The sequence below is a fragment of the Durio zibethinus genome, chromosome 20 (assembly GCF_047325235.1).
Source record: "Durio zibethinus cultivar Kanyao isolate XHJ-2024 chromosome 20, ASM4732523v1, whole genome shotgun sequence".
Lineage (NCBI taxonomy): Eukaryota > Viridiplantae > Streptophyta > Magnoliopsida > Malvales > Malvaceae > Durio > Durio zibethinus.
The window spans coordinates 2,145,410-2,170,466 of record NC_143181.1 but is presented as its reverse complement, the minus strand read 5'-3'; the positions used below and the strand labels follow the sequence as shown (position 1 = coordinate 2,170,466).

General features: G+C 36.2%; 4 protein-coding genes across 5 annotated transcripts; 3 read left to right on the top strand and 1 right to left on the bottom strand.

Moving 5' to 3' along the window:
• The first annotated feature begins 1,832 nt into the window (after nt 1-1,832).
• Nucleotides 1,833-3,361, top strand: LOC111315409 (uncharacterized). Its single transcript, XM_022917094.2, has one exon. The coding sequence runs from the start codon at nt 2,092-2,094 to the stop codon at nt 3,202-3,204; it is 1,113 nt and encodes a 370-aa protein (XP_022772829.2). The 5' UTR covers nt 1,833-2,091; the 3' UTR covers nt 3,205-3,361.
• A 1,803-nt stretch (nt 3,362-5,164) lies between these two features.
• Nucleotides 5,165-19,215, bottom strand: LOC111315407 (peptidase uncH-like). The gene is made up of 18 exons (XM_022917092.2): nt 18,744-19,215; nt 18,474-18,661; nt 18,284-18,388; nt 18,126-18,197; nt 13,472-13,619; nt 13,168-13,250; nt 8,565-8,620; nt 7,966-8,102; nt 7,762-7,852; nt 7,592-7,657; nt 7,281-7,503; nt 7,010-7,111; nt 6,781-6,866; nt 6,558-6,680; nt 6,211-6,280; nt 6,036-6,127; nt 5,565-5,669; nt 5,165-5,488 (listed from the first exon to the last, which is right to left on the bottom strand). Exons 1-18 carry the CDS (start codon nt 18,923-18,925, stop codon nt 5,369-5,371), a joined length of 2,049 nt encoding a protein of 682 aa, XP_022772827.2. The 5' UTR covers nt 18,926-19,215; the 3' UTR covers nt 5,165-5,368.
• On the top strand, nt 14,420-15,768 carry LOC149513024 (uncharacterized). Its single transcript, XM_089749541.1, has 3 exons — nt 14,420-14,795; nt 14,896-15,055; nt 15,145-15,768. Exons 1-3 carry the CDS (start codon nt 14,521-14,523, stop codon nt 15,766-15,768), a joined length of 1,059 nt encoding a protein of 352 aa, XP_089605667.1. The 5' UTR covers nt 14,420-14,520.
• A 3,442-nt stretch (nt 19,216-22,657) lies between the features above and the next one.
• Nucleotides 22,658-23,797, top strand: LOC111314831 (protein MIZU-KUSSEI 1-like). Of its 2 annotated transcripts, XM_089749185.1 has the most exons (2): nt 22,658-23,484; nt 23,595-23,797. In XM_089749185.1, exons 1-2 carry the CDS (start codon nt 22,810-22,812, stop codon nt 23,664-23,666), a joined length of 747 nt encoding a protein of 248 aa, XP_089605311.1. In that variant the 5' UTR covers nt 22,658-22,809; the 3' UTR covers nt 23,667-23,797. The 2 variants fall into 2 exon arrangements, with proteins under 2 accessions (XP_089605311.1, XP_022772178.1); XM_022916443.2 differs by having other exon boundaries at nt 22,658-23,610.
• Nucleotides 23,798-25,057: the final 1,260 nt, after the last annotated feature.

Here is a 25,057-nt window from a genome sequence, read left to right as displayed (position 1 = left end):
TAGGCCACTCACCAGGCTACAAATGGGCCTATGTTTATCCAAAAGTCGATTAAATAACCCCGCAGGTTGGGTCCAGTCTTGACCTGAATTTGAGTTGGCTTTCTGTGTTAATGTATTTTTCTCTTTCACTTCAGCATTAATTTTGTCCTGACACCCAAACTCGGTAACATATTTCCTGACAGCTGTACGAATGGCAAAAGTGTCACTATTTCATGAAGAAAATGGCTCTTTTCTTGTGTTAGGCATTCAAATAGAGTACTGAAAAAAAAAAAAAAGAATGTAATTTTTCTAGTAGAAAATCAAACAAGAAGGCGCAAGTTGACGTTTGATGGGCTAGTCTGTCAGCTTTCCATAGCTCAAGTAAAAGATTATTCGACAAAGGCGATAAGGCCTCTAAAAGCTGCACCAAACCAAACACAGCCTATCCCTAAATCATATAGAAATAAAATTGTTCTACCTGCAAAAGTCGAACCATCTAGAATTCCATGAATCAGTCAAAATAGTAATTTTTTACTAGATGTTTGTTGTTAGTTCCCTCTTATATATATTATGAAGGTTAAAGAATATTAAAAAACTTCTAAATTATAATTAAAAAATATTTAAATATTTATTATAATTAATCAGCCTTTTAAACATCTCTTTCCATTCAACTAAATCCTTAGTTAAATGAAAAAATTAACATCATTAAATTTTTTATTAATTAAAATAAAATTTTATGTGACATTAATAAAATAAATTAAAATTTATTAAATTTGAAAATCAAACAAAGTTTTTTTATTTTTTATTTGTTTTTCTTTGGTTAAAGTTTATAATATGATGAAATTTTTATTCATTTAAAGGTTTAATTAAGTTAAAATAAAATATTAATAACTTAATTGATTGTAATAAAATATAATAAATCATGAAATAATTTACTAATTCAATTTAACGAGCATAAGTCATTTATAAATTTTTACTATAGTACTACCATTGTCCATTTTCAATAAAAAATTATATAGTGATCCATTATTTATAAATATAGATATTTGAAATTTTGATTCATCTAACACAATTTTAAATTATGATTAATTAATTATACTACAATCATTATAAGTGATATATTTTTAAAAGACTAAACTTCACAATAAAAAATTAATTAAGTATTCTCATAAGCTAATATGGTTCCTTAATCTCAAGGTTACGTGATTAACAATATGCTGCCAATCCACGAAAGCTGCAGCCAATAATCTCCAACATTTCAAATTATAAGTTTTGTTTTTTAACTTTATGGAAGTCATGTGCAAAATATGAATAAATGAGCTTGTAATAAATTTTTTATAATCTTTGTAAGGTCGCATCGCTTGCTCTCTCTATGTTATGGTAACAGGTAACCAAAAAGAAAAGTGCGGATCACCTAAACAATAGCTTTCATTTCATTGGTCCATGCCAGACTTGGATAATTAATCTAGGACTTGTCAAAATCTTTCAAGAACGATAAATTTTCAAGAAGTTCCAAAACACGTTTGAATTAAAACCGATATAAGAAAAGTAGATAACCTTTTGCTGTTCATTTGCTTGGATTTTGCCAACGCACCCATATATTTTGTAATCTATGACGCCATTACCAGTTGAAATCTGTGACTCAATTGACCCGAAGTTGCTGTTAAAATCATTTCAGGCTTGGACGCAAAGCCACAAATGATGGCATTCATGATGTAAAAAAAGAACTGTTTATCTGTTTAATATACGAATAAATGTCCATGTCAGCTTCTGCTTCACGGAAAATTCATACGAGGGTGGGCCACCATAACGCTCTTAAATATCGATCCTCTCACCTAAGAACAAAATATAAATAAACAAAGCTCCCCCATGTGCTTGAAGAATCGAGTAGAAAATCAGACATGAAAATCGCTTAGTATTCAAAGGCGGCTACTTGGTCAAAAAACTCCACCTTTCTGCAACCCCAGCTGTCTCGCCCTGCTCTTTCTCACTTCTTTCCAATCATTCTATGCTTTTATATTTTAGCCCTTAACCAAAATTTGGCTTGTCACTCTGCTGCATAATCAAATTAAGCTATCAATCGCAGAGGAAGCTGAGAGTTTACAACAAAAAATGGAAGTGGTGATACCAACTTCGCCAATTATGGATTTTGATTTCAACAGTGCTAGATCATCTCCACGCTCGAGTGCTCCTCCTACGCCTAGACGATTTGGTGAATGTTTCTTTAGTGCACCGACAAGTCCCAGGCGAGTGTCTGAGTTTTATCGAGAATTTGATCGATTCTCCACGATGAATGATAGGCAAAGCAGCATAAGAAGCAGTTCTTTGGTGATTCCTTTTGATTGGGAAGAAAAGCCAGATACACCAAAGTCACCAAGGGCAACAATAAATCATGATGAGGAAAGAGACGATTTCGCTTTTGATTTTAGTGAGGCCTTGGAGAAAACATCCCTCTCAGCTGAAGAACTCTTTGATGGAGGGAAAATCAAGCCATTGAAACCTCCACCTCGGTTAAAGATTGATGAGTTCAACCAGAAAAGCCCGCTTTTATCATCACCAAGGTCGCCAAGATCACCATTATCCCAAGCCAAAACGATTATCCGCGAAGCTTTTTCTCCAAGAAAGAAAAAGGACCAAGACACTTTTGCAACTGCGATTGAAACTAGTCGAAATCATACAGAACATGGAAGAGGTAGAGAAAGAGTTCAAGATTTCTCATCAAAGAACTCAAGCAGCCGTAGAGCAACAAGATCGCTTTCTACTTTTAGAGTCTCAGAGTATCCATGGGAGGAAGAAGAAGAGAAACAAGAGAAACATGAAACCACCGGCAGCAAGCAATCATCATTGAATTCAGAGCCTTCGTTTTCTTCTACTTCTTCGAAGGCTTCTTCCAGAAAATGGAGATTAAAAGATTTCCTGTTGTTTAGAAGCGCATCCGAGGGACGTGCAACAGATAAAGATCCATTGAGGAAGTACTCATCAGTTTTTTTCAAGATACCTGAAGATAACAAGAATTCGAGTACCCGATCCACCGACAGCTCTGGTTCAACTGGATCCAGAAGAAAACTGTCGGCTCACGAGCTACATTACACAACGAACAAAGCAGTATCTGAGAACATGAAGAAGAAAACTTTTTTGCCATACAAACAAGGTATTTTGGGAAGATTAGCGTTCAATCCTGCAGTCCATGCTCTCGCCACAGGATTCGGAACACTAACACGTTAATAAAAGTGTTCCCATTAGTTAATAACTAAGTGATTTCATTTGTTTGTTGTAAAGATTATCCGTTTGATTGTTCCTGTAAAAGTGTAGAATTCATACGAGGAACCATAATCGTGATCAGTTGTCTGAAATCAGTGGAATTTTTCGTGTTGCATGCTAATCATAGTCTTTCTTTAATTTCACACGACCATTTAAATTATTCCATTATCATTAGGACAGATGTAACAAATGATATGAGAAAAAAAATTTTCTATTTAATGTATTATCTGTGAATAAATGTTGTATACGTTTTTAAAATTAAATATCCTTGCCAGGGGGGAATCAGCCCTTAACCTGGAATGATTAGTCCCAACTTCCAAGAAGGTATTATCATATCAAATTGCTAATAAAATAATAATTTTAAACAAAATAAAAGACAGGCTAAAATGAGAAATCTTGACCTCTTTATAGTCCATGATATTCGTTGATAGTTTTTTGGGTACAAGTTGAGTTGGACGGTGATATGAAAATTGTGTTGGAATCTACAACGGCAAGGGACATTGGAATTAATCATTTGAGACGAGTTTTAGTAATTAAGTCGGTTAAGTGTTTAAGATTTTTTAAAAAAAATAAATAAGTTGTAGAGAATATAGAGGAAGTTTAAAAGAGTAAGGTTCATACTACCATATTTAGATTTATTTTTATTTTTCATATATGAAATAATGGATGGTAATGTAACTAAATTATTAATAGTTAGTAGAAAATTTATATTGAGTTGGAGGAAAGATCGTGTGAGTGAACGTGGATTATTACGTTTAATGATTTTATATTTAATAATTTTGAGTAAATTAAAAATCAATTAATTTGTTGTGAGATGATATTATAACGAAATGTTAATAGTAATAATTGAGTAAATTTATTTGTGAGCGAAAAAATGAAAGTAAATAAATATTGTGAATCTAGATATGAATTTTTTTTTGTGATAATATAATATTTAGATGTATATTGACTTAACAACTATAAAAATTGATCTTGTTAATTCAATAGATAAATTAAGTATAACAAATATTATATTTAACTAGAAATTAAAAGAGTGATTGTAGAAAATATAATTTAAATTGAAATTATGGCTGGCTCGCCTCGTTGACTTCAAGTCCTTTTGTAGTTTAATTTATACAAATAAAATATCTGGAAACAAATTAAACATAACAATACTATATTTAACTAGAAATTAAAAGATTGATTGTAGAACACATAATTTAAATTGAAATTATACCTGTCTCGTCTCGTTGACTTCAAGTCATTTTCTAGTTTAATTTATACCAATAAAATACCTGGAAACCTCATATCCTGACGATTGTCTCACTGGTTTCTTTGTTTAAGTTTTTCTGGTGCAGAGGCTTAAAAAATTAAAGAAAACAAGATAAATGAGTTAGCGGAAACAGACTTGATTTTTCCATTAAAATATAATATAGTTGGGTAGATTTTAAAAGTTGTAGAAATTGTCAAGTTCTAGAAGTGGGAAGCCATTAATTTATCTGCAAGGAATCAATGTTAGATATCCCAATGCCAACCCACAAATCCTGATAAGGAGAAAAACCCAGTCTTTCAACACATGCCTAAGCCTTAGTAGCCTTCCTGAAATAAAAGAGAGCCAAAATAATTTATGGAGAAAATTGGCCATTAGTTCCTTGCCTAATAAAAGATGGTGGCAAGGTACAATTGATCTGTCGCCTGATAAAACATTGTGGACAATGCATGATCGGTCGATTTGTAGAGAGAACTGAGAAGTGGGTCCTTAACATGATGCTTACAGTGTGAAAGCATTAGATATATAATACTTGTCGGTGGACTCATGTGACAGAAAAGTTTGGACGCAGTGGCTGGAGCAAGGGCAGTTGATTTAGTAGCCGCATCCATGTGCAGACAGGCGTAAGCCTAAGAGCCTCGAATCGATGGGATGACGGTGAGCCAGACAATCAGGTTTCTATATGAAATTGAAAACAAGTAACCATCTTATTATCAAACTATAATTCATACAGACAGTCAGGTTTACACAGATGAAAGGTTTTTACATGCTTTGGTAATAACTAACAAGAGCAGATGTCAAGCTTCCTGGAAACTAGAAAACTGTCATATGTTGCAAAAAATTCATGGCCAAATGAAATCCTTGAACCACAGGCTTCTCTTAGTGCTCGTCGAAGTTGTCTATTTTGATCGGTGTAATGGGATCTGCAACATTGAAGCGTCCAACCAACCGAGCAAAAAACACCATTTCTTGTTCTAGTGTGAATTTAATGTTCTCAGCCTGTTCATGTACAGTATCAGGGGATCATATTTCACTCGGACAAAATTTGAAATAAGACATGCAGGGGATCATATACCTTGCGAAAACCATGCTGTTCTCCCTCATACTCCACAAGAGCAACAGGCAAACCCTTTTCCTTCAATGCCTGGTAGATTTTACGAGCTTGATCAGGGGGTACAACCTGTGACATGTAAAAGATTATTCAAACTTCATCGGACGTGGAATCGGAACAAAATGCACAAGCTAAAAGTGCTAATGTGTGCTTGAATTGCATAGCAATTGTTGTAGACATAAATTTTTAAGCAATGAAGGCTATGTGTTACAAGCAAGTTACTGATCTCAGCTATTACTTGGTGTACTACTTAATTTCAAACTAAAATTCTTCTGTTCTATCAGAGAAACAAATAGTACAAACAAAAAGCATCAGATGCAGTCTTATGGCACAATCTGTAAGTGTTCAGAAATATCACTTAACCAGAAAAAAAAAACCTTGGATCTTCATTATTTTGTACCAAAAAGGAAGTTTTGAAGAAGAAATTTTATGTACCTTATCTTCCAGTCCCTGAAAGAGAATGATGGGGCAAGAAAATTTATCAACAAAATTGATAGGTGATCTCTCGAAGAAATCCTTCTCACTTCCTGCAATTAATCAGGGATAAGCTCACCACTAAATGGATAAAATTTAAAAACAAATAAGGCATTGGATTTTCTTTTCTAATTACCAACAAGGTTATCAAGATAATGGGATTCAAATTTGTGCATCTCAGCCCTCAACAAGCTTAAGTCAGCTATCTGTTCACAGAGAAACACACCATATAATAACTGTCAGTTTTCTATTTCACATTCATTAGATTTAAGGAAACATCTATGCATACAGCATCAATAAACAAAGGACACGGAAGACAGAAGGATATTTCACAGGATTCTTAATTATTTACAGGGGCATCCAGACTCAAGTTCCACTCAACTCCTTCAGTAATAATAAGGATCTAAAAAATCATATGTTTCATAGAATACCATTGCACACAGCAAATTTAAATTGAAAATAATTATGAAATGAAGTACTCACCCCATAGAGGGAAGCTCCAGACTTGAACGTATCTCTAAAAGCAAGAGCCGCTAAGGTTGTGTACCCACCAGCAGAGCCTCCTGTTATACAGAGTTGTTCAGCATCTGCCTTCCCATGCTCCACCTAGAGAAAAGAAACATGCATTATCATGACAGAATAGTGTTATAATATATCTTCATCCATTAGAAGTTTGGAAACAATTGAAAATAAGACAACAAATTACCAAAAATCTAGCACAGCTGCAACAGTCATCAACATCAACAATTCCCCAGCGCCCCAAAAGTCGCTCACGAAATTCTCTTCCATAACCTACAAAATTATCCCAAGTAAATCAATCTAAGTATCTCATCAAATCAGATATAAACAGAAATGAAATTTGTTCAAGATGTCGAAATAGTGCAGTGAGGATCAATGTGTGTCTGCATGTTTTGCTAAAGACAGGGAGAACTAACCGGTGCTTCCACCATAATTAACATCCACAAATGCCCAACCTCGACTAGTCCAGTACTGGATTCTAAGATTCAAAATTCCACGAGTTTCACTTGTAGGCCCTCCTGCCATATCTCGCATAAAATATATGTCATAATGCATTCAAATTCAGAAAGAATTTCTTAACACACTGGAGACAACACACATGGACAAGTTTTAAATAAAGTTAGACAATCCATAAAAGCTAAGTATCAAGACATTTAAACTAACTTTTGAGATAAGCAAATATCATACCATGACTTTCCAACAACAATGGAGGCTTTTCTTTCTGGCTAGCTTGGTAGAGGGGATTAGATGGTTGATAATAGTATGCACAGGCATTTTGGCCAGGAATCTCTGTTGGAAATTCAATTAACTCCGGCAGACTGAAGTAGGACTCATACTTTAAACTATCCAGTGAAGATGACCAAACAATCTTGAAATCTATTACATTTACTTTATGACCATCTAGAGTCACCTTGAAAGACAATGAAAGACAGTATATATGACAGTCATCAACGGTTTTAACAATATTATTAAAATATAGAAGAAGTGGACAACCTTACCTTAGCCAATGATGAAGGATGAACTGCAGAGGCTCCTTCAACATACAGATAATCATTCCATGAAGTCTGCAAAACAAACAACTTACGTCTTAAAAAACCATTATTATGATTTCCCATGCATGAATGATTTTAAAGGTAATATTAGGAAGCGTCTAGGATTTAGAAAGTACAATATTTTCTATATCTGTGAAAGGAATATCAAGCAGAGAAATTGAACCCTGAATATCATCTAGAATTCCAAGATATGACCTCCCATTTTGCCTGCATTCAAACACACAGAGTACTGATTAACAATAAACCAGATAACATGGTTTTCCAAAAACAAAACTTATCCATATATTGGAGTATGTTGGACAGTAATTTCTCAGAATTACTTGTAGCTGCAAGCAATTAAGGTTTTTTCTACATCGCTCCTGACAAACTCGTAAGAATTCATTCCAAAAATCCATAATGGTCTTGCAAACTCAGCATTCAAGGAATAAAGTGGAAGCACCTCATTGTTAGATTCAACCTGTTTCCAGAGATAATAAGAAGAGATGAATTCTGATGCAAACTGTAAATGATGTCATACCAGATAAGTGCACAGCCAAGTAAGATAATCCAGAAAACCACTAAAACACCACCTTGGAGGGGGAAAAGAGAGAGAGAGAGAGAGAGAGAGAGAGAGAGAGAGAGAGAGAGAGAGAGAGAGAGAGAGAATTGTAAAATACAAAGAAATTCACAAAACAGGACTTATGTCTATAATACTAGTTACAACTATTGCAAACAATCAACAAAAATTTTGTGGAACTGTTAGTTTATGAAATACTGTTGGCCTATAAGGATTAAATAAGCAATTGACATTTTGGTGTTGTCGATCTTTAAACGAAGATGTATCACGTCAAATGCATAATAAAATGTTGGAAACCATAAATATTGGGCAGATACTGCTGGCAATAAAATGTAGTTTCAAAATTGTCAAAAGGGAACTTACCCATTTATGGAGATTCCAAAATCCATTTTTTCTATCTGTAATGAAAAAAAGTTCTCCTGCACAAATTCAAAAATAGTTTAATATTTCACTGATCAAATTGTTAAACAACTGATACATGAATCTGTGGAAAAACTAAGAAATAAATTAGTATGGAAACTGAATGTATTTTGGAAAGCTGCTTATTTTAAATTATACAAGAATCTTAGGTTTATATACAACTAATTAGAGGTTAAACTAGGAAACTAAATCTTCCTTAATTCTGGGGATACAAATACTTAATTCTAGAGATACAAATATAAATATACAGATTACAAGATTACAACCAGTTGCAAAAAAGTGTTTTCCCACACTCCCCCTCAAGCTAGTGAATAGGTGTTTTCTATTCCCAGCTTGAAAATAATTTCTTGAAATGTTGCACTGCTGAGACCTTTAGTCAACACATCTGCAAGTTGACCCTTGGTTGATACATAAGGTGTACAAATCAACCCACTGTCTAGTTTCTCCTTTATGAAATGCCGATCTACTTCAATGTGTTTTGTTCTGTCATGTTGCACAGGATTGTGTGCAATGCTTATTGCAGACTTGTTATCACAGTAGAGTCTCATTAGTCCATCCCATTTGATCTTCAAGTCTTCTAGGATAATCTTTAACCATATTAGTTCACAAATTCCTTGAGCCATTGCTCTGAACTCTGCTTCAGCACTTGATCTTGCCACCACATTCTGTTTTTTACTCCTCCAAGTCACAAGATTACCACCTAAGAAAGTGCAGTAGCCTGAGGTGGATCTTCTATCAATTACTGAACCTGCATAATCAGCATCTGTATATGCTTCTAGAACTAACCCCGAATTTCTTTTGAATAAGATACCTCTCCCAGGATTGGCCTTCAAATAGTGCAATATACGGTAGATAGCTTGTAGGTGCACTTCTTTAGGACTATGCATAAATTGACTTACCACACTCACAGCATATGCTATATCAGGTCTAATATGTGAGAGATAAATAAGTCTTCCAACTAATCTTTGGTACATCTCTCTATTTACAGCAACATCTTCATTAGCTTCTCCAATTTTATGATTAGGATCTATAGGGGTATTTGCAGATTTACATGCAAGCTTTCCAGTTTCCTTCAGAAGATCCATCACATATTTCTGTTGTGAGATAAAAATACCATGCCGTGAGTGAGCTACTTCAATTTTTAGTAAGTACTTCAATCTCCCTAGCTCTTTTATCTCAAATTCTCTAGCCAAACACTGTTTTAGAGATTCTCTCTCTTTTTCATCATCTACAGTTATAATTATATCATCAACATACACTAATAGAACTGTGACTCTCCCTAAATCAGAGTGCTTGATAAACAATGTGTGATTTCCTTGACTCTGTTTATATCCCATTGCTAGCATCACTTTAGCAAATCTCCTGAACCAAGCTCTAGGAGACTGTTTAAGGCCATATAAAGTCTTTTTTAGCCTACATACTTTGTTTGCTTCTAGATGACCTCCAAATCCCGGTGGAACCTTCATATATATTTCTTCTTCCAAATCACCATGTAAAAAAGCATTCTTTACATCAAATTGCAGCCAATGATAACAAAATCCTAACTGTATTCATCTTGGCAACTGGAGCAAAGGTTTCCTGGTAATCCACTCCATAGGTTTGAGTGTAGCCCTTAGCCACTAACCTGGTTTTATACCTTTCAACAGTACCATCTGCCTTGTATTTTACAGTGAAAACCCATTTACACCCCACTAGATTTTTTCCTTTAGGCAACTCTACCAGTTCCCATGTCTGATTTTTCTCTAAAGCCTCCATTTCTATTTTCATGGCTTGCTTCCATTTCTCACTGGATAATGCCTCGGATAATGTAGTTGGAACAAAAATAGTGTTTAGGCTCACAAGAAAATTTTTGTGGGATAGTGAGAATTTTTCAAATGACACAAAATTAGATATTGGGTATAGTGGATGCTTGGTACATTCTCTGATTCATTTCCTAATGGCAATAGGCAAATCATAATTACTAGTTATAGTTTTAGGAGATTCATGCTCATTTTGAGAAACAGAGTCAAAAACTGTAGTTACCTCATTTTCAGAGTTAGGATCAGGTTCTTGGACTGGCACAGGTTCAGGATCTGAAACTTTCCTTCTTGAGTACACCTGTAATTCCTTCATAGAATCAAGAACAATATTATCTTTGTCACATCTTTCGTATTTGGAATGGGTTCAGACTCAAATTTAGTGTTTGACTTGGGCTCAGCAGAAATAGGTTTCGACTCAGAAGAATTAATGGGTGTAAATGTTGAAGAAGGGGGCAAATCAAGCAAAAAGAAGCCTTTATCCTTATCTTCCATGAATGAAGTCTTCCTCTAAAGATAAGGTTGAGTAAAAAATGATTTATTTTCTTCAAAAGTGACATCTGCAGACACATAAAATTTTTTGGTAGGAGGATGATAGCACTTATATCATTTTTGAGTTGAAGAATTCCCCACAAAAATACACTTAATCGCTCTTGGATCCAACTTTCCCCTGTTATGACTGTGAACATGAACAAATGATGTACAACCAAATATCCTAGGTGTGAGATTGTTTGTGGTATTGAGGTTGGGATAAAATTGTGAGAGTAGTTCCATAGGAGTTTTAAATCCCAAAACTCTTGAAGGTAACCTATTTATAATGTGTGTGGCAGTGAGAACAGCTTCCCCCAATAAGATTTAGGTACATTTGCTTGAAAAAGAAAGGCTCGGGTTGTGGCTAGTAAATGGCTGTTTTTCCTCTCTGCCACTCCATTCTGCTGTGGAGTATTAACACAAGATGACTCATGAATAATCCTCTCTTTTTGGAAATAGATGAATAGACTCTGGTTGAAGTAGTCTCTTGCATTATCAGACCTAAATCTCTTGATTCTTACTCCAAATTGATTTTGGATCATGTTTTGGAAGCTTAAAAACATACTATTCACATCTGATTTGGATTTAAGTAAAAAAACCCAAGAGACCCTAGTACAATCATCTATGAATGAAACAAACCATCTCGTACCAGAAATATTAAGAATTGTAAAGGGACCCCAAATGTCACTATGAATCAAGTAAAAGGGAGTAGAACTTCTTTTGTTACTGATTGGAAAAGACACACGTCTATGTTTTGCAAATTCGCAAATATCACAATGAAAATCTTCAACATTTAATTCTTTGAACAAAGAAGGAAACATGTTTCTCAAGGTTCCAAAAGAAGGATGTCCAAGACGAAAATGATAAAGCCAGAGTTTGTCTTTATTGAAAGATTTTTCAGAAAGAAATGACAAAGGTAAACTATTTTTTATACTACTTGTGTTATTTGATGTCTCAAGATAGTATAGTCCATCCTCCTTAGCAAATCCAATCATCTTCCCCGAACTCTGGTCCTGAAATTCACAATAAGAAGGATAAAAATTTACTTTGCAATTCATATCTCTGGTAAGTTTTTGTATAGATATCAGATTAGTAGACAATCCAGGAACATGAAAAACATTTTTGGGAACAAACGAGGGATTAACTTGAACATTTCCTAATCCTGCCACTATGGTAAGTGAACCATCAGCAACAACAATTTTCTTATTACTAGGACACAGGTTATATGTACTAAACTTTTGTGGGGAATGTGTCATGTAGTCTGTGGCTCCTGAGTCAATGATCCAAGAACTCGTAATAGGCTTAGCCGAGACATTTAATCCATGAGAACCGGAAGCTTTACCTAAACTAGAAACTTTACCCAAAGAACAAACCATAGTAGGCTTTTCAAGGATTTTCAATAAGTTTCTCAGTTTTTCAATCTCTTCCCTGTTGAACTCTCCTTGTTTCTGAGACATCTATAGTACTCCAGTGATTTTCCTAGTTAATATTTCCTCAAATTGGGTGATAGTGATATCTTTCTTTGAAAGGATTCGGCAATGAAGGCCTAAACAAGATTCAACAACGAAGGCCTAAAAAAGTCAACAATGAAGGCTGAAAATTTTTCTTCCCAAGAAAAGCCTAAAGCTCTGATACCACGTGGAAAAACTAAGAAATAAATCAGTGTGAAAATTGAATGTATTTTGAAAAACTGCTTATTTTAAATTATACAAGAATCTTAGGTTTATATACAACTAACTAGGGGTTAAACTAGGAAACTAAATCTTCCTTAATTCTAGGGATACAAATACTTAATTCTAGAGATACAAATATAAATATACAGATTACAAGATTACAACCAGCTATAAATAAGTGTTTTCCCACAGAATCATTACTTTCTTGTAAGATCAGCAAGAATATCAAAAGGAAGAGGAAAAGCATAGAATTCATTGGCTCAAACCAGGCACAAAAAATGTACTAGAGTCAGGATTTGGACATTGATATTGCAAGAATGAATTCAAGTTTCAAGATTTCATTGCTATTATCAAGGAAGAAAAAATGGAAATCTGATGCCACAAATGTCAAAGAACAAATTACTTCATTCATGCAAACTAATATTTTAGTGTTTATACTAGGATGATATATTGAAATCCTATTTATCATATTTAAGATTGCTCACAAAAATTATCAGAAAAAAAAAAAAAAATTGCTCTCAAATCAAGTGAATCATTATAGAATACCTGTAGGGGACCACTTTGGTTCGGTGGGAGACTCCACAATTTTAGGATCGCAACCAGCTACACAAACACATTTGTACACATCTCTGCATGAAAAATCAATCAATAGATATCAATGATATTTATGGTACTGGAAAAGAATAGCATTCATCAACAAATTTGGGCGAAAACAGGAGTTCTGTCATCTCTAAACAGAACAATCAAGTTTTCAATGTGAAGAAGAAAATAAAAAAGATAATAGAAAACTGGTTATGGGAAATAAAAAGATGGCTCAAGTAGAGCTATGCAATGAAAGAATTCAGCTCACCCATTCTCAGAAATATAGCCAACCCAGAGCTCTGCTTTATCCCACGGCATGTTAGGGTGGCTCCACTCAATCCATGCCATCCTTTCACCTTTAGGGTCCAAACGTGGGAAAGCATAGAAATCATTGCCACTCACTAATATTTTTGATTCTGAAGGTTGAAAACAGGCAACAAAAATCATTCCTTGTAAAAATGTGAAACAACAAACAATAACCGATAACATACAAAAACAAAAACCAGGCGCACAATTAGGAAAAGCTCTCGGCTCATGATAGCAGGACTTTCTTGAGTGGAGGATTTCCTCACCTAAGCCATCGATTCTGGTGCAAAATTTCATCATTACAAGCTAGTTTCATCTAATTTCTTCCATTCCAGTAGTGATTTCTTTGGTTCGGAAATAAATTTGGTGATTTGGTTTTTCATTGAACTTAATTTGGGGTTTTGAGAGAGTAGCGATCGGCGATGTCCAAGAAACCATCTCTTGCTTCACAATCCTCTTCCTTTGAGAATTCTGGTAAGGATCAATCTAATACTAAGATTAACAATGAGGACTGCGTGGTTGTTGGGCTGAATGCAGGGAAGATTGTCGATCTGCAAGGTAGTGAAAGGAGATTGCAAATGGATTGGAGGAATCTATTTGCAGCCCCAGTGGATCAAGCATTGGAGTACTTTCCCCCTCAACAGACAGATGGCAGAATAACTGTAAAACCTCCTGATGATGTCTTTGAGGAAGGTATGTAGTGCCATAAGGGAGACTATGATTCCGATTGCACTCTCAACTGCTAGAGCAGGTTCTGTTAATAGATTCTCGATACTAGAAGCTGTGCAGGAATCAGAATTGGTAGTGGATGAAGGTAATGTACATCAGAGTTCAAAAAAATGAGGCTGATGAGATAATTCCATACTCACCAAAGAAACAGAGAGCAGCAGCTGCAGGTGTCGCTGATTTAATGAAGGCCCTTAAAAGCAAGAAGAAAGGTCCAATTGATAAGGGGAAGAAGGTTAAGGCGAAAACCACTACCTCTGAAGGTAAGCCTAGTTGTTCTTCAACATGAAGCTGATAGTATGGAACACTAGAGGATTTAATGATCCTCGAAAACAAAAAGGTGTAGTAGATAGAATAAATAGAATAAGGGCAGATATTGTGTGTTTATTAGAAACTAGAATAAAGCATCATAAAATGCAGCCTGTGCTGGAAAAGCATTTTCGTGGTTGGTGTATTCTTCACAATTATGCAGCATCTCCAAACGGAAGGATATGGTTATTATGGAGAGATCATGTGCAAGTAGACCCACTAGAGTTTTCTGAGCAAAGTATTACTTGTGTGTTACAATATGAAATCAGGAAAGTTAATTTTTCTGCCATTTATGGGAATAACGACGGTGTTCAAAGAAGGAACCTGTGGTTGAACTTAAACTCACATCAGTGGTACATTGCAAGATGACCCTTGGATTTTGGCTGGGGATTTTAACATTACAGTCCATCCCTCTGAAAGCTCGGATTATAATGGAGATCAATCAGCAAACTCAGAGATGAAGGATTTTCAGAATTGCTTAACTCAACTAGGCTTGTTTGATCATGCTTATGTTGGACCTCAATTTACTTGGTCTAACCATCAGTTAGGAAGTTGGATAGAGTATTGATAAATGACTCTTGGCTTTTAGCTCTCCCACAGTCGCATGTTGAGTTCTTAGGTCCAGAAGTATCTGATCACTGTGCTGCACTTGTCAAACTCAGCATGACAATTGAATCCCCTCCAAAGCCTTTTAATTTTTTTAACTACTGGACAGGGAATCCGGAGTTCAAGTTAATTGTGGAAAGATCCTGGGAAGACCCTATTAAAGGTAGCCCAATGCTAATACTGCATAAGAAATTAAAGCGGTTGAAACTGGAGCTCAGGAAGTTCAATCTTCAAAACTATGGAAATCTGTCTAGTAGAGTGCAGACAAAGAGGAAAGAGCTGGAACTAATGCAAGAAGCCATTCTAGCTCAAAACCCACCAAAAGAACTAGTTGTGATTGAGAGAAGGCTATATGAAGAACTCAAGGACCTGATGAAGGCCGAAGAGAGTTATTATAGGCAGAAATCAAGAATAAGATGGCTGCAAGAAGGTGATCAAAACACAAAATTTTTCCACAATTTGGTAGCAGCAAAGCATAAAAAGAATACCATACGAGTCTTGATGGATTCAGAAGGGAAGAGATTGGATACGTTTGACCAAATTTCACAGGAAGCAACCTCCTTCTTTCAGAAGTTAATTGGAACTGCGGATCAAAATGTTACAGGATGCACACATTAGTGTTTGGCAGAGCTTCTACAAGGGACCTTATCTGCAAAGGGTCAAGATTTTCTCATACAACTAGTAACTAAAGAGGAAATTCAGAAGACAATGTTCTCATTGAATGGTGAGAAATCCCCAGGACCTGATGGTTTTAATGCTCATTTCTTCAAACAGACTTGGAGCATTGTCGGAGATGATGTTACTAAGGCTATAGAGCATTTTTTTTCAATCTGGGAATATGCTACCTGCTTTCAACTCTACAATAGTAGCATTAGTTCCTAAATGCACCAATCCTAATAGTATAAGGGATTACAGACCGATTTCTTGTTGCACCACAATCTACAAATGTATCGCTAGGATTCTGGCTAACCGGTTAAAGGAAACTCTGCCTGGGATGATAAGTCGTAATCAAACCGCATTTATAGAAGCTAGAAGCATCACAGATAATGTATTGCTAGCTCAAGAAATGGTTCAAGGATACGGCAGATCCACTTTATCTCCAAGATGTGCAATCAAAATTGATCTTCAGAAGGCTTTTGATTCAGTGGACTGGAGCTTCATACTCTCAGTCTTGTATGCCATGAAGTTACCGAATCAGTTTATAGGATGGATAAGAAGTTGCATTACTACTTCTTTCTTCTCCTTATCGATTAATGGTGGACTTGTAGGCTACTTTAACGGAGCAAGGGGAGTGTGGCAGGGAGATCCACTTTCCCCTTACTTGTTTGATCTAGCTATTAATGTTTTGTCGAGACTATTGGATGCTGCTGCCGTAGATGGTGTCTTTGATTATCATCCTAAATGCAAAAGACTTAAATTAACTCACCTTTGCTTTGCTGATGACTTGTTGATTTTCGCAAAGGGAACATTGGACTCAGTGATAGGGATAAAGGTGGTGTTAGAGGCATTTTATAATATGTCTGGCCTACAGTTGAACTGTGAGAAAAGTAAGCTCTATCAGGCAGGGGTTAGCAGGAAAAACTTGCCAGAATCCAGCAAGCTTCTGGGTTTAAGATTGGTATGTTACCAGTCAGGTACCTTGGGGTCCCATTGGTGTCTAGAAGGCTCACAGAGAAAGACTGCACACCCTTAGTTGACAAGATAACAGCAAGGATTAACAGCTGGGCTACAAGACACCTATCATATGCTGGCAGGTTACAACTAGTACAGTCAGTGCTTTTTAGCATGCAAAGCTATTGGTGTAGGCATTTCATCCTCCCAAAACATGTGCTGAAGAGGATAAACAAGTTATGTTCTGGTTTCTTTTGGAAAGGAAAAGAAGGATCAGCAAAAGGAGCTAGAGTAAGTTGGAAGGCAATATGCTATCCTAAGTCTGAGGGAGGGCTTGGAGTTAAAAGATATCTTGACCTGGAATCTAGCTTGTGTCTTGCAGAACATCTGGTCAATAATTGCAAAAGCCAGTTCTTTATGGATTGCTTGGATTGAAGCTTATGAATTGAAGGGAAAGACCATATGGCAAGTAGCTGCCAAGCAAACTAGTAGTTGGAATCAGAGGAAATTGCTTCCAATAAGGCAGATCACGCAAATTGTCATCAAAGAGGAAAACGGAGTGGAGGTATGGCCATTTCCAAAAGGACGTTATGACACTGCCATGGTATGGGAAAAGATCAGACCACAACAACGGAAAGTGGGATGGCAGAAACTAATATGGTTCAAGTATCACATCCCAAAACATTTACTAATAACGTGGATGGCGATTTTAAATAGGCTTTCAATGAAGGAGGTTGCGATCATGGGGAATGGGAATTGATAGTAGATGCAACTTATGCCACAATGAAGATGAAACAAGAGACCATGTTTACTTTGAGTGTGTCTATTCAAAAGAAGTTTGGCAAAAGATCCTTCAGCTATGCAACATTGATAGAAGAGTAGGAAGTTGGGACACAGAACTGAGCTGGGCAGAAAATAGATTAAAAGGGAAAGCTTTGATCTCAATTCTATTGAGAATTGCCTAGAATGCATGTATATACTTCATATGGGGGGAAAGGAATCAGAGCATATTCAAGCAAAGGGAGATGACGACTGCACAAATGGTGGACAAAGTCAAGGAAATTGTAAGATACAGGCTGCATGGATTGAAACATATTGCAGGAGATATGGTAAACAAAAAACTTAGTGAAGATTGGAATCTGAATGTAGAATTTCTAGAATAATCTGTTAACGAATTGTTTTTCCTTTGTTTGTTGAGTTGTAGAACACTTATATTGTAGCAGATTCCTGCTGTTTTTAGATGAATTAAAATTCAGTTTATCCAAAACAAAAAAAAAAACCAAACCCCTGTAAAAACCATATCATAATCATAATGCAGAATAACTCACAATCAAGATCAAGTTCAATATCAGAGAAACTTTTACCTTGGATATTCCCGTCATCAAGTGGTACTGCTATGATTGTTGTGGTTGAATTTATACTACTTCCACGGCGATCTATCAAGGTGATAAAATTGAATCAATAAAAAAGGACAATTCACCGCATTATCACTAGAGATAAGCAACATATCCAAAGGTCTAACCTTCCATTACAGTGATATAACGATCAAACTTTGAATCAAAAATTCCATCAGCATAACTGACAAGCGGTCCCCCATAATCTGGAGTAATTGGCACAGGACAAGAATCTGCTTTGCCACCCAATAAAATCAGTTAATTAATTCCAGTCAAACCTTATCTTCAAAGAAAAACAGATACAGTGATGATTTGAACCTGTGGAACTGATTGATTGCTTATACAATCTCTGATCTTCATAATTGGAGAAAATAACAGTATCCCTAGAAATCCTAAACGCTCCTCCTCCATACTCTTGAGCCACTGTCCGTACAGAAAACTCCTTTGGCGTAATATCAATTGGTTCATCTCCAGGCTTCGTCGCTTCTTTCACAAGAACCGCCCGTCTATATAAAAAAACAGAAATTGCAGTCTCCAATATACAAATAAAATCAAATGGGTATTGGGAGTTTTAAGATTTTAAGTTACCCTGATTCAGAAGGACGTGACTCGAGCCAAAAGAGATGGCCTTGGGAGTCAACAACGGTACCTTCAAGCCGTTTGGAGGAGCCTGAAACGACATCGGCGGTGATGGGGGATTTCCAGGAACCGTATGGAGCTGTTATTATTTTGTCTTGTAGTAAGGATACTTGAGTTTGTGAAGAAGCCATTATTTTCTAGTTCTGGCGTTGACTCTTCCCTGTAGCGATAGTGAAGATGATTCTACTACTGAAATTGGTTGAAAATGACCGCGTAACAGAATGGTGAAGAAGTGGATAGAGTTTGAGGAGACACTAACTCTAAGGAATCACATGTAAGCAGGTGTGTATAAGGGGATAGAGTTTGAGTCATCCGGGAATCTCGGAACCGTTCGTTTTTGGAATCTATGGTATGCTTGCACTTGACTTGGACTTTCAATGTGGAATCCAATTCCAGATTTATGGGATATTCACATTCTCGTACATATATATCAGACAAACCGAGCTTCCCTGTTTTTAGTTCTTTCCGAGACCATTATTGCACTTACCTAAGGTAAAACCCTGATCTTTATGTATTGCAGTTAAACAATTGACTTTGTTTGGATCATTGAGTGGGCTTTGATTCTCATAATAAATTATCAAAATTTAAACATGGGCCTTGCAACCGCGCAGTAGATTGATATCACTTGTTTCTTGTAAGCCTATGCCCTCTGGTGCATCAAGCTCAACAGCCCAGGAAGCTTTCACCTGTCTAACCTTTCTGCAATTCAAAACCCATTTTTGCCACTAGGAAGCTATAAGAATTGTTTGATCTTTTTTTCCAGCATTGCTAGTTTGCTAGTCTACTCCCTTTGTCTTTTGTATGGCCTGCAAAATTATGATAATATAGTTTTAGTTTTTGTTATCGTCTTGTATCCAACCCAGTTTGACTGGATATCGATATCCTGCAAAGATTATTCTTTACAAATCGATTTTTTTATGCAAATAAATACTAGTATATGTTTGCCAGATCTTTTCAAAGATATGTCACTATTTTGTGAAAGAAAGATTATTCATATTCAAAGGAATTGGAATAGCCAAATTCCATACCATAGACATATAGAGCCAAACCCCATATTTCAGACGATTGAATTTATCTAACTCTCGCCTTGTAAGATAGAAACAGTCTGTTGCTCCTTGATAAAGCATGTAGGAAAGAGAAAAAAGTGGCATTTAACTTGCCATAGCCATTAGCCTCTTGCTGTCTGCCTATCCCTTGTAATTCCACATGCTGATACCTCTATAAAAGGAATTGAGGTTTTGATCCATTACCTGACACCAGATCACATTTCAGGTAACAAACCTGCCTGATTAGCTTGGGCCCAATGTTTCCCCTAGTTGTTTGACTTCCATTATATCCAGCCTTAATTCTTTAATTCTTTGTCGAAGTTGGAAATATGGATTTTTTTTTCCTTTCAAAAGAAAATTAAAATCTTTGTTACAAAATGTAATCAATAATCAGTCTTTTTTGCTAATTGCAAGGAATGCATGAGATGAGAGTCATGGTTTTACTTTTTAAGGATAATTTCTCAACAAGAAAGCTTCTTAGTGAGATACAACTAGGGCACTAATTGCTACGAAAACTATAAGAGGAGTTCACTTTTAGAGGAAAAGTGCATATTCCTGCTTGGCCATGTTTTGTAAACCATCAAAGCATTGTCTTATTTTGAGCCTGGAGAGCAGGGTCCTAAGTTCTCAATGTTAAGTCAAAGCCATATCTTAGGCAGTAGGAGATCAGGCATGGAGTCTAGGCAGTAATTTCACATTCAAATCCTCTTATAGGCTTTTTATATCAGAAACGAGGACATTTCTAGTACTGATGAAGATGGTTACACACAATTAATTAATCAGTTTGGATGAGGTTCTTGGATATGATATGGAAGAGTTGGGAAGCATATCATGCTCTTTGACATTTTGCAAATTGGAAGATATAAAATATTCCAATTAAATACTAAAAAAAAAAAAAAAAGACTAAGGGAGAAAAGAGCACCAGATTCATGTTTGGGAAAAATACTTCTAAAGCCTGAAAGGGTAAGCACCTTGGGAAAAATATAGAATTGTTTGGGACATATGCTTCACTTTTGCCCCTGCTGGTTTCAGCTATCAAGTATCAAGACTTGTATCAAAGAAATTATTCAGGTGCCCATTTTCCATTTTTAAAAGATCTATCTGTTGCCAACTTTTTCGATTGGATGGTTACCTGATAATTAGGTCTTTTCCTGAACCTGCACTTAAACATGATTAAGTAATCATTAACAATAATTATATTGAAGCCATTAGAAAGTTACCAAGTTAAATTTTCTGAAACACAGCTGTAATTAAACCCAATGTTACTTTAAGTAAAAATTTCAAAGGAGATGAACTAGAAATCCTCTTCTTCTATTGTCTGAACGTGTTCGATCATGGATTAGCAATTAACCTACAGTGGCAGAACTCAATTCTTGAGAAAATAATTGCAAATAAAGGAAGACCAGCCATAAGTCAAGTAGAGCTTCAAGTGAAGTGGCATGGGATGGGGAAGTCCCATCATTGGCACAAAAGTTACAAGGCAGGGACAAAGCATTAAGATCGTAGAATCATTTTAGATTACTTTAATCCCATTTGAAACTCCCCTGGTTTGGATATACTAATATCAAAGTCCATTGTCCCGATCTGAAAAGATGGTAGAAAATGAACGATATTTGGCACTTAGGAAAAGTAAATAGTAATTTTGATCATCTTCAAATCAAATGATAGATCAAGATTTTTCAAGCCGAAAACATCATATCCATCATTTCAGCTTAGCTTTACCCGATTTTATCTTCAAACACAGTCTAGACTTTGCAGTGTTGTAAGTCATTGGACCAAGTTTGCTTCTTAGCTTGCATTTTTGCAGTCCAAATTCATCAAATTCCATTAGCAAACTCTGATATGGAGCCCAGGCTAGCTGTTAAGCTATTCAACTTTCACACGCGAAGTATATTCATATGAAATGTAACCCTTTGTCTAATCAGTCTGGGGGGCCAAAACCAAAAGCAGATTTAAAACATATCAAGTTAAGATGGAGCAAGTTTTTTCAGTGTGGTCCATGACTATCTATCACACATTTATTGAGAGAAATGTATATAATTCTTGTTCTGCATTTTGAAAACCAGATTGCTGTGTAACATTACAGCAAAAAGATGGCTAAGACAAGATGATTTATCTAGAATTTTTTTGGAGATATTCAAGGTACTGTGATGATGCTGATGGTGCTTTTTTTTCTTTTTAATTAGTCTTTTTCAGATAAACCCCTCTCTGACAACGACCTGTCTTGTTTTCACATGGCTGCTAAACATAAGTAGAATTACTTTGTTAGGCAACCATTAACAGGGCATTAACATTAAGAAAGAATTGAAGGAGTTTCAAAAGAACACGATCAATATTTCAGTTGTGCTGCCGCCTGAAATGCCTCTATCGAATGAGACTATGATCTGGCACAATAAAAAAGGAAAAGTAGCTGAGAGGCAGAGAAAGGGTCATTCACAAACAAAAGCGAAGTTTTTTCCATTTCACGGATAAACAGTAGAAAATTTGAGGGAAGATGAGCTGCACCTCAATAATTAGTGAGAGTTTGTGATTGGTTTGGAAAAGCATAAAGCAGTTGATGTTGATGCCCCATGTAATGATCAGAGAGGCACATGCTAAACCCAACATTACCAGAGTCCTTTTTTCATCTTTTTGAGAGTGTTTTTTCTCTTCATCTCATTCCCCACAAGTTGTGGTCCGACCTCCCTTATCTTATGCATTCAACTCCCTCTTTTTCATCACTAAACTTGGTCACATCAAGCTTTAGTCTCATTGTTTCTTCTCTTACTTGTAGCCTCCCTTCTCTTCTCTTCCCCACCTCAAAGATTCCAAGGACAATCAAACTAAGTGACTAACCACCTGCCTAACTCACTCCTTTTATTTCTCATAGCTCTCCCTTTTCTCCCTCTATTTAGTTTCATCTTTGTCATTCACCTCAGAATAGCTTCCATCAAGCTTCTTGAGTTGGGTACTCTAAACAAAGTCCGATAATGCCACCGATTCACTCTAGTCCATATTTCCAAATGGACAATCCGGCAATACTGTCCTTGCTCCGGCCCACTCCAGGAGAGAAGCATCGAAAGTCCGGTAGTGGCGGTCTCTGGCGTATGTTCAAGCTCTTCCCTATGCTAACCTCGGGTTGCAAGATGGTTGCACTATTGGGCAGACCTCGGAAGCCTTTGCTGAAGGACAGTGCTACAACAGGTACAATTTTTGGCTATCGTAAAGGCAGAGTTTGCCTAGCAATACAAGATGATCCCCATTGCGTGCCAATGTTTGTCATAGAGCTACCCATGCTTACCACTGTACTTCAAAAGGAAATGGCATCTGATATAGTCAGAATTGCTCTAGAGAGTGAAACCAAGACTCACAAGAAGAAACTGTTGGAGGAGTTTGTCTGGGCAGTGTTCTGTAATGGAAGAAAGATGGGTTACTCGATCAGGAGGAAACAATTGTCTGACGATGAGCTTCATGTTATGCAGCTCTTGCGAGGTGTGTCAATGGGTGCAGGGGTTCTTCCAAGCCCAAATGAGAAGGAAACAGCCGATGGGGAATTAACGTACATGAGAGCCAGATTTGAGAGGGTGGTTGGATCAAAGGACTCGGAAGCTCTATACATGATTAATCCAGATGGAGCACCAGGACCGGAACTAAGTATTTTCTTTGTAAGAGCTCATTAGAATTTGTGTTATTTGTATACTTGGAAATTTTACGTGAGTACCATAAAACTGTTTTCTCTTAATGTTTTCGCTTGTTCAATGATGGAAAGAAACAGATCAGCATGGCTCTACTATGTCTATGTTCCATGGTTCAAACTAGCTGGTTTTGCGCCAGATGCCAAACCTAAATTAGCTGCTCTGTCACTTTCATGTTGTGGAAAGCCAATATCTGCTCCTGTTTCTGCCTTGAGAATAAGATTGAAAGCCGACATACCCTTTGTCTCGAACTGGACAATGAACATGACACGTTCATTAATGACGGAAAAGTTTTCTGGTTAAGCAAAACTTTTAGCATGGCATAATTCATTAGCTACAAATTCTGCAGATAACTTTGGCAGAAAGGTAAAAAGTGCTTGTCTTTTTGCATTAAACGTTTATCCAATCGACTTTCACAACATTTTAAGATTTAGTTAAATCTTTGCTGGAAATGATCTGGCAAATCTGAATTGGGGAGCCAAAAAGATGTCAGGGAAAGTTCCGTGGTTAATGTAGAGGCAAATACTAATGGTTAGCATTTAACGAAACTCAAACGTCAAAGTCTGCAGATTGAATTTGACAGGCTCCCAAATAGAACTTTCTGTGGTGGCTGAAATTCCGAGCATTTACTTTCATAGGCCTCCTAGGCTTAAATTCTCGCCACCAATATATGTTGACATCTTGTCAGACAATCCCTTTCGCAATCAATCGATTAGCTCGTCATTACTTTTTTTTGGCCAAGAGCTCTTCATTAATTTAAGTACAAGCTTTGCCATTCAACTTTTGAAGTCAGTTTGATTTGCAAATCCTGGTTCTGTTAAGAAGATCAAAAATACAAAAGCAACGCCACTGGGACTAGCTAGCTAGTTATTGCCCCTATAGAATCAAATGAAAATCCCACTCATCCAAATGAAAGGGGGAGTTGGATGGAATTTCCATACCAAAAAAAAAAAGGTATAAAGCTGCTGACAGCTTTGATAGCGGCAGGAAAGTAGAAGAAACAACTAGACCAACAGAGAAACAAGACAGGATAATAAAAAGAAGCAACCTGTTAGAACAAAAGCTAGAAAACAAGCAGATACAGAACAAACTACAACAAACGGAAGCTATATAAGAAATGGGATGAGAATAGACCAATATATATAAATATATATATGCACAAAATTGACATATATATGTCGGATGGAATTATTATTGCAGCTTGGAAGGAATATAAATCAAAATGTTGATTCGGGTGATGAAACTTTCAGATATAATAAAGAATGGGAAAAAGGAAAGTGAGCTATACGGTTTAACCAGAATCACACAATTTGGAGGACACAACCCAAAATATCAAAACTAGCCCATATATGGCCCATATCTGGTAATTTTGGGCTACCACCAATAAAAAATACTCAATCCTCCCTCTCTACTCGGCCCACAGCCCTATTGGACTAACCAGCTGTCTACGGAAAAGAGAAACAATACCCAACACAACAAATATCTCTCTTCCAAAATCATTTTTTATTATAAAATATATCGCTTACAATTATTATATTATAAT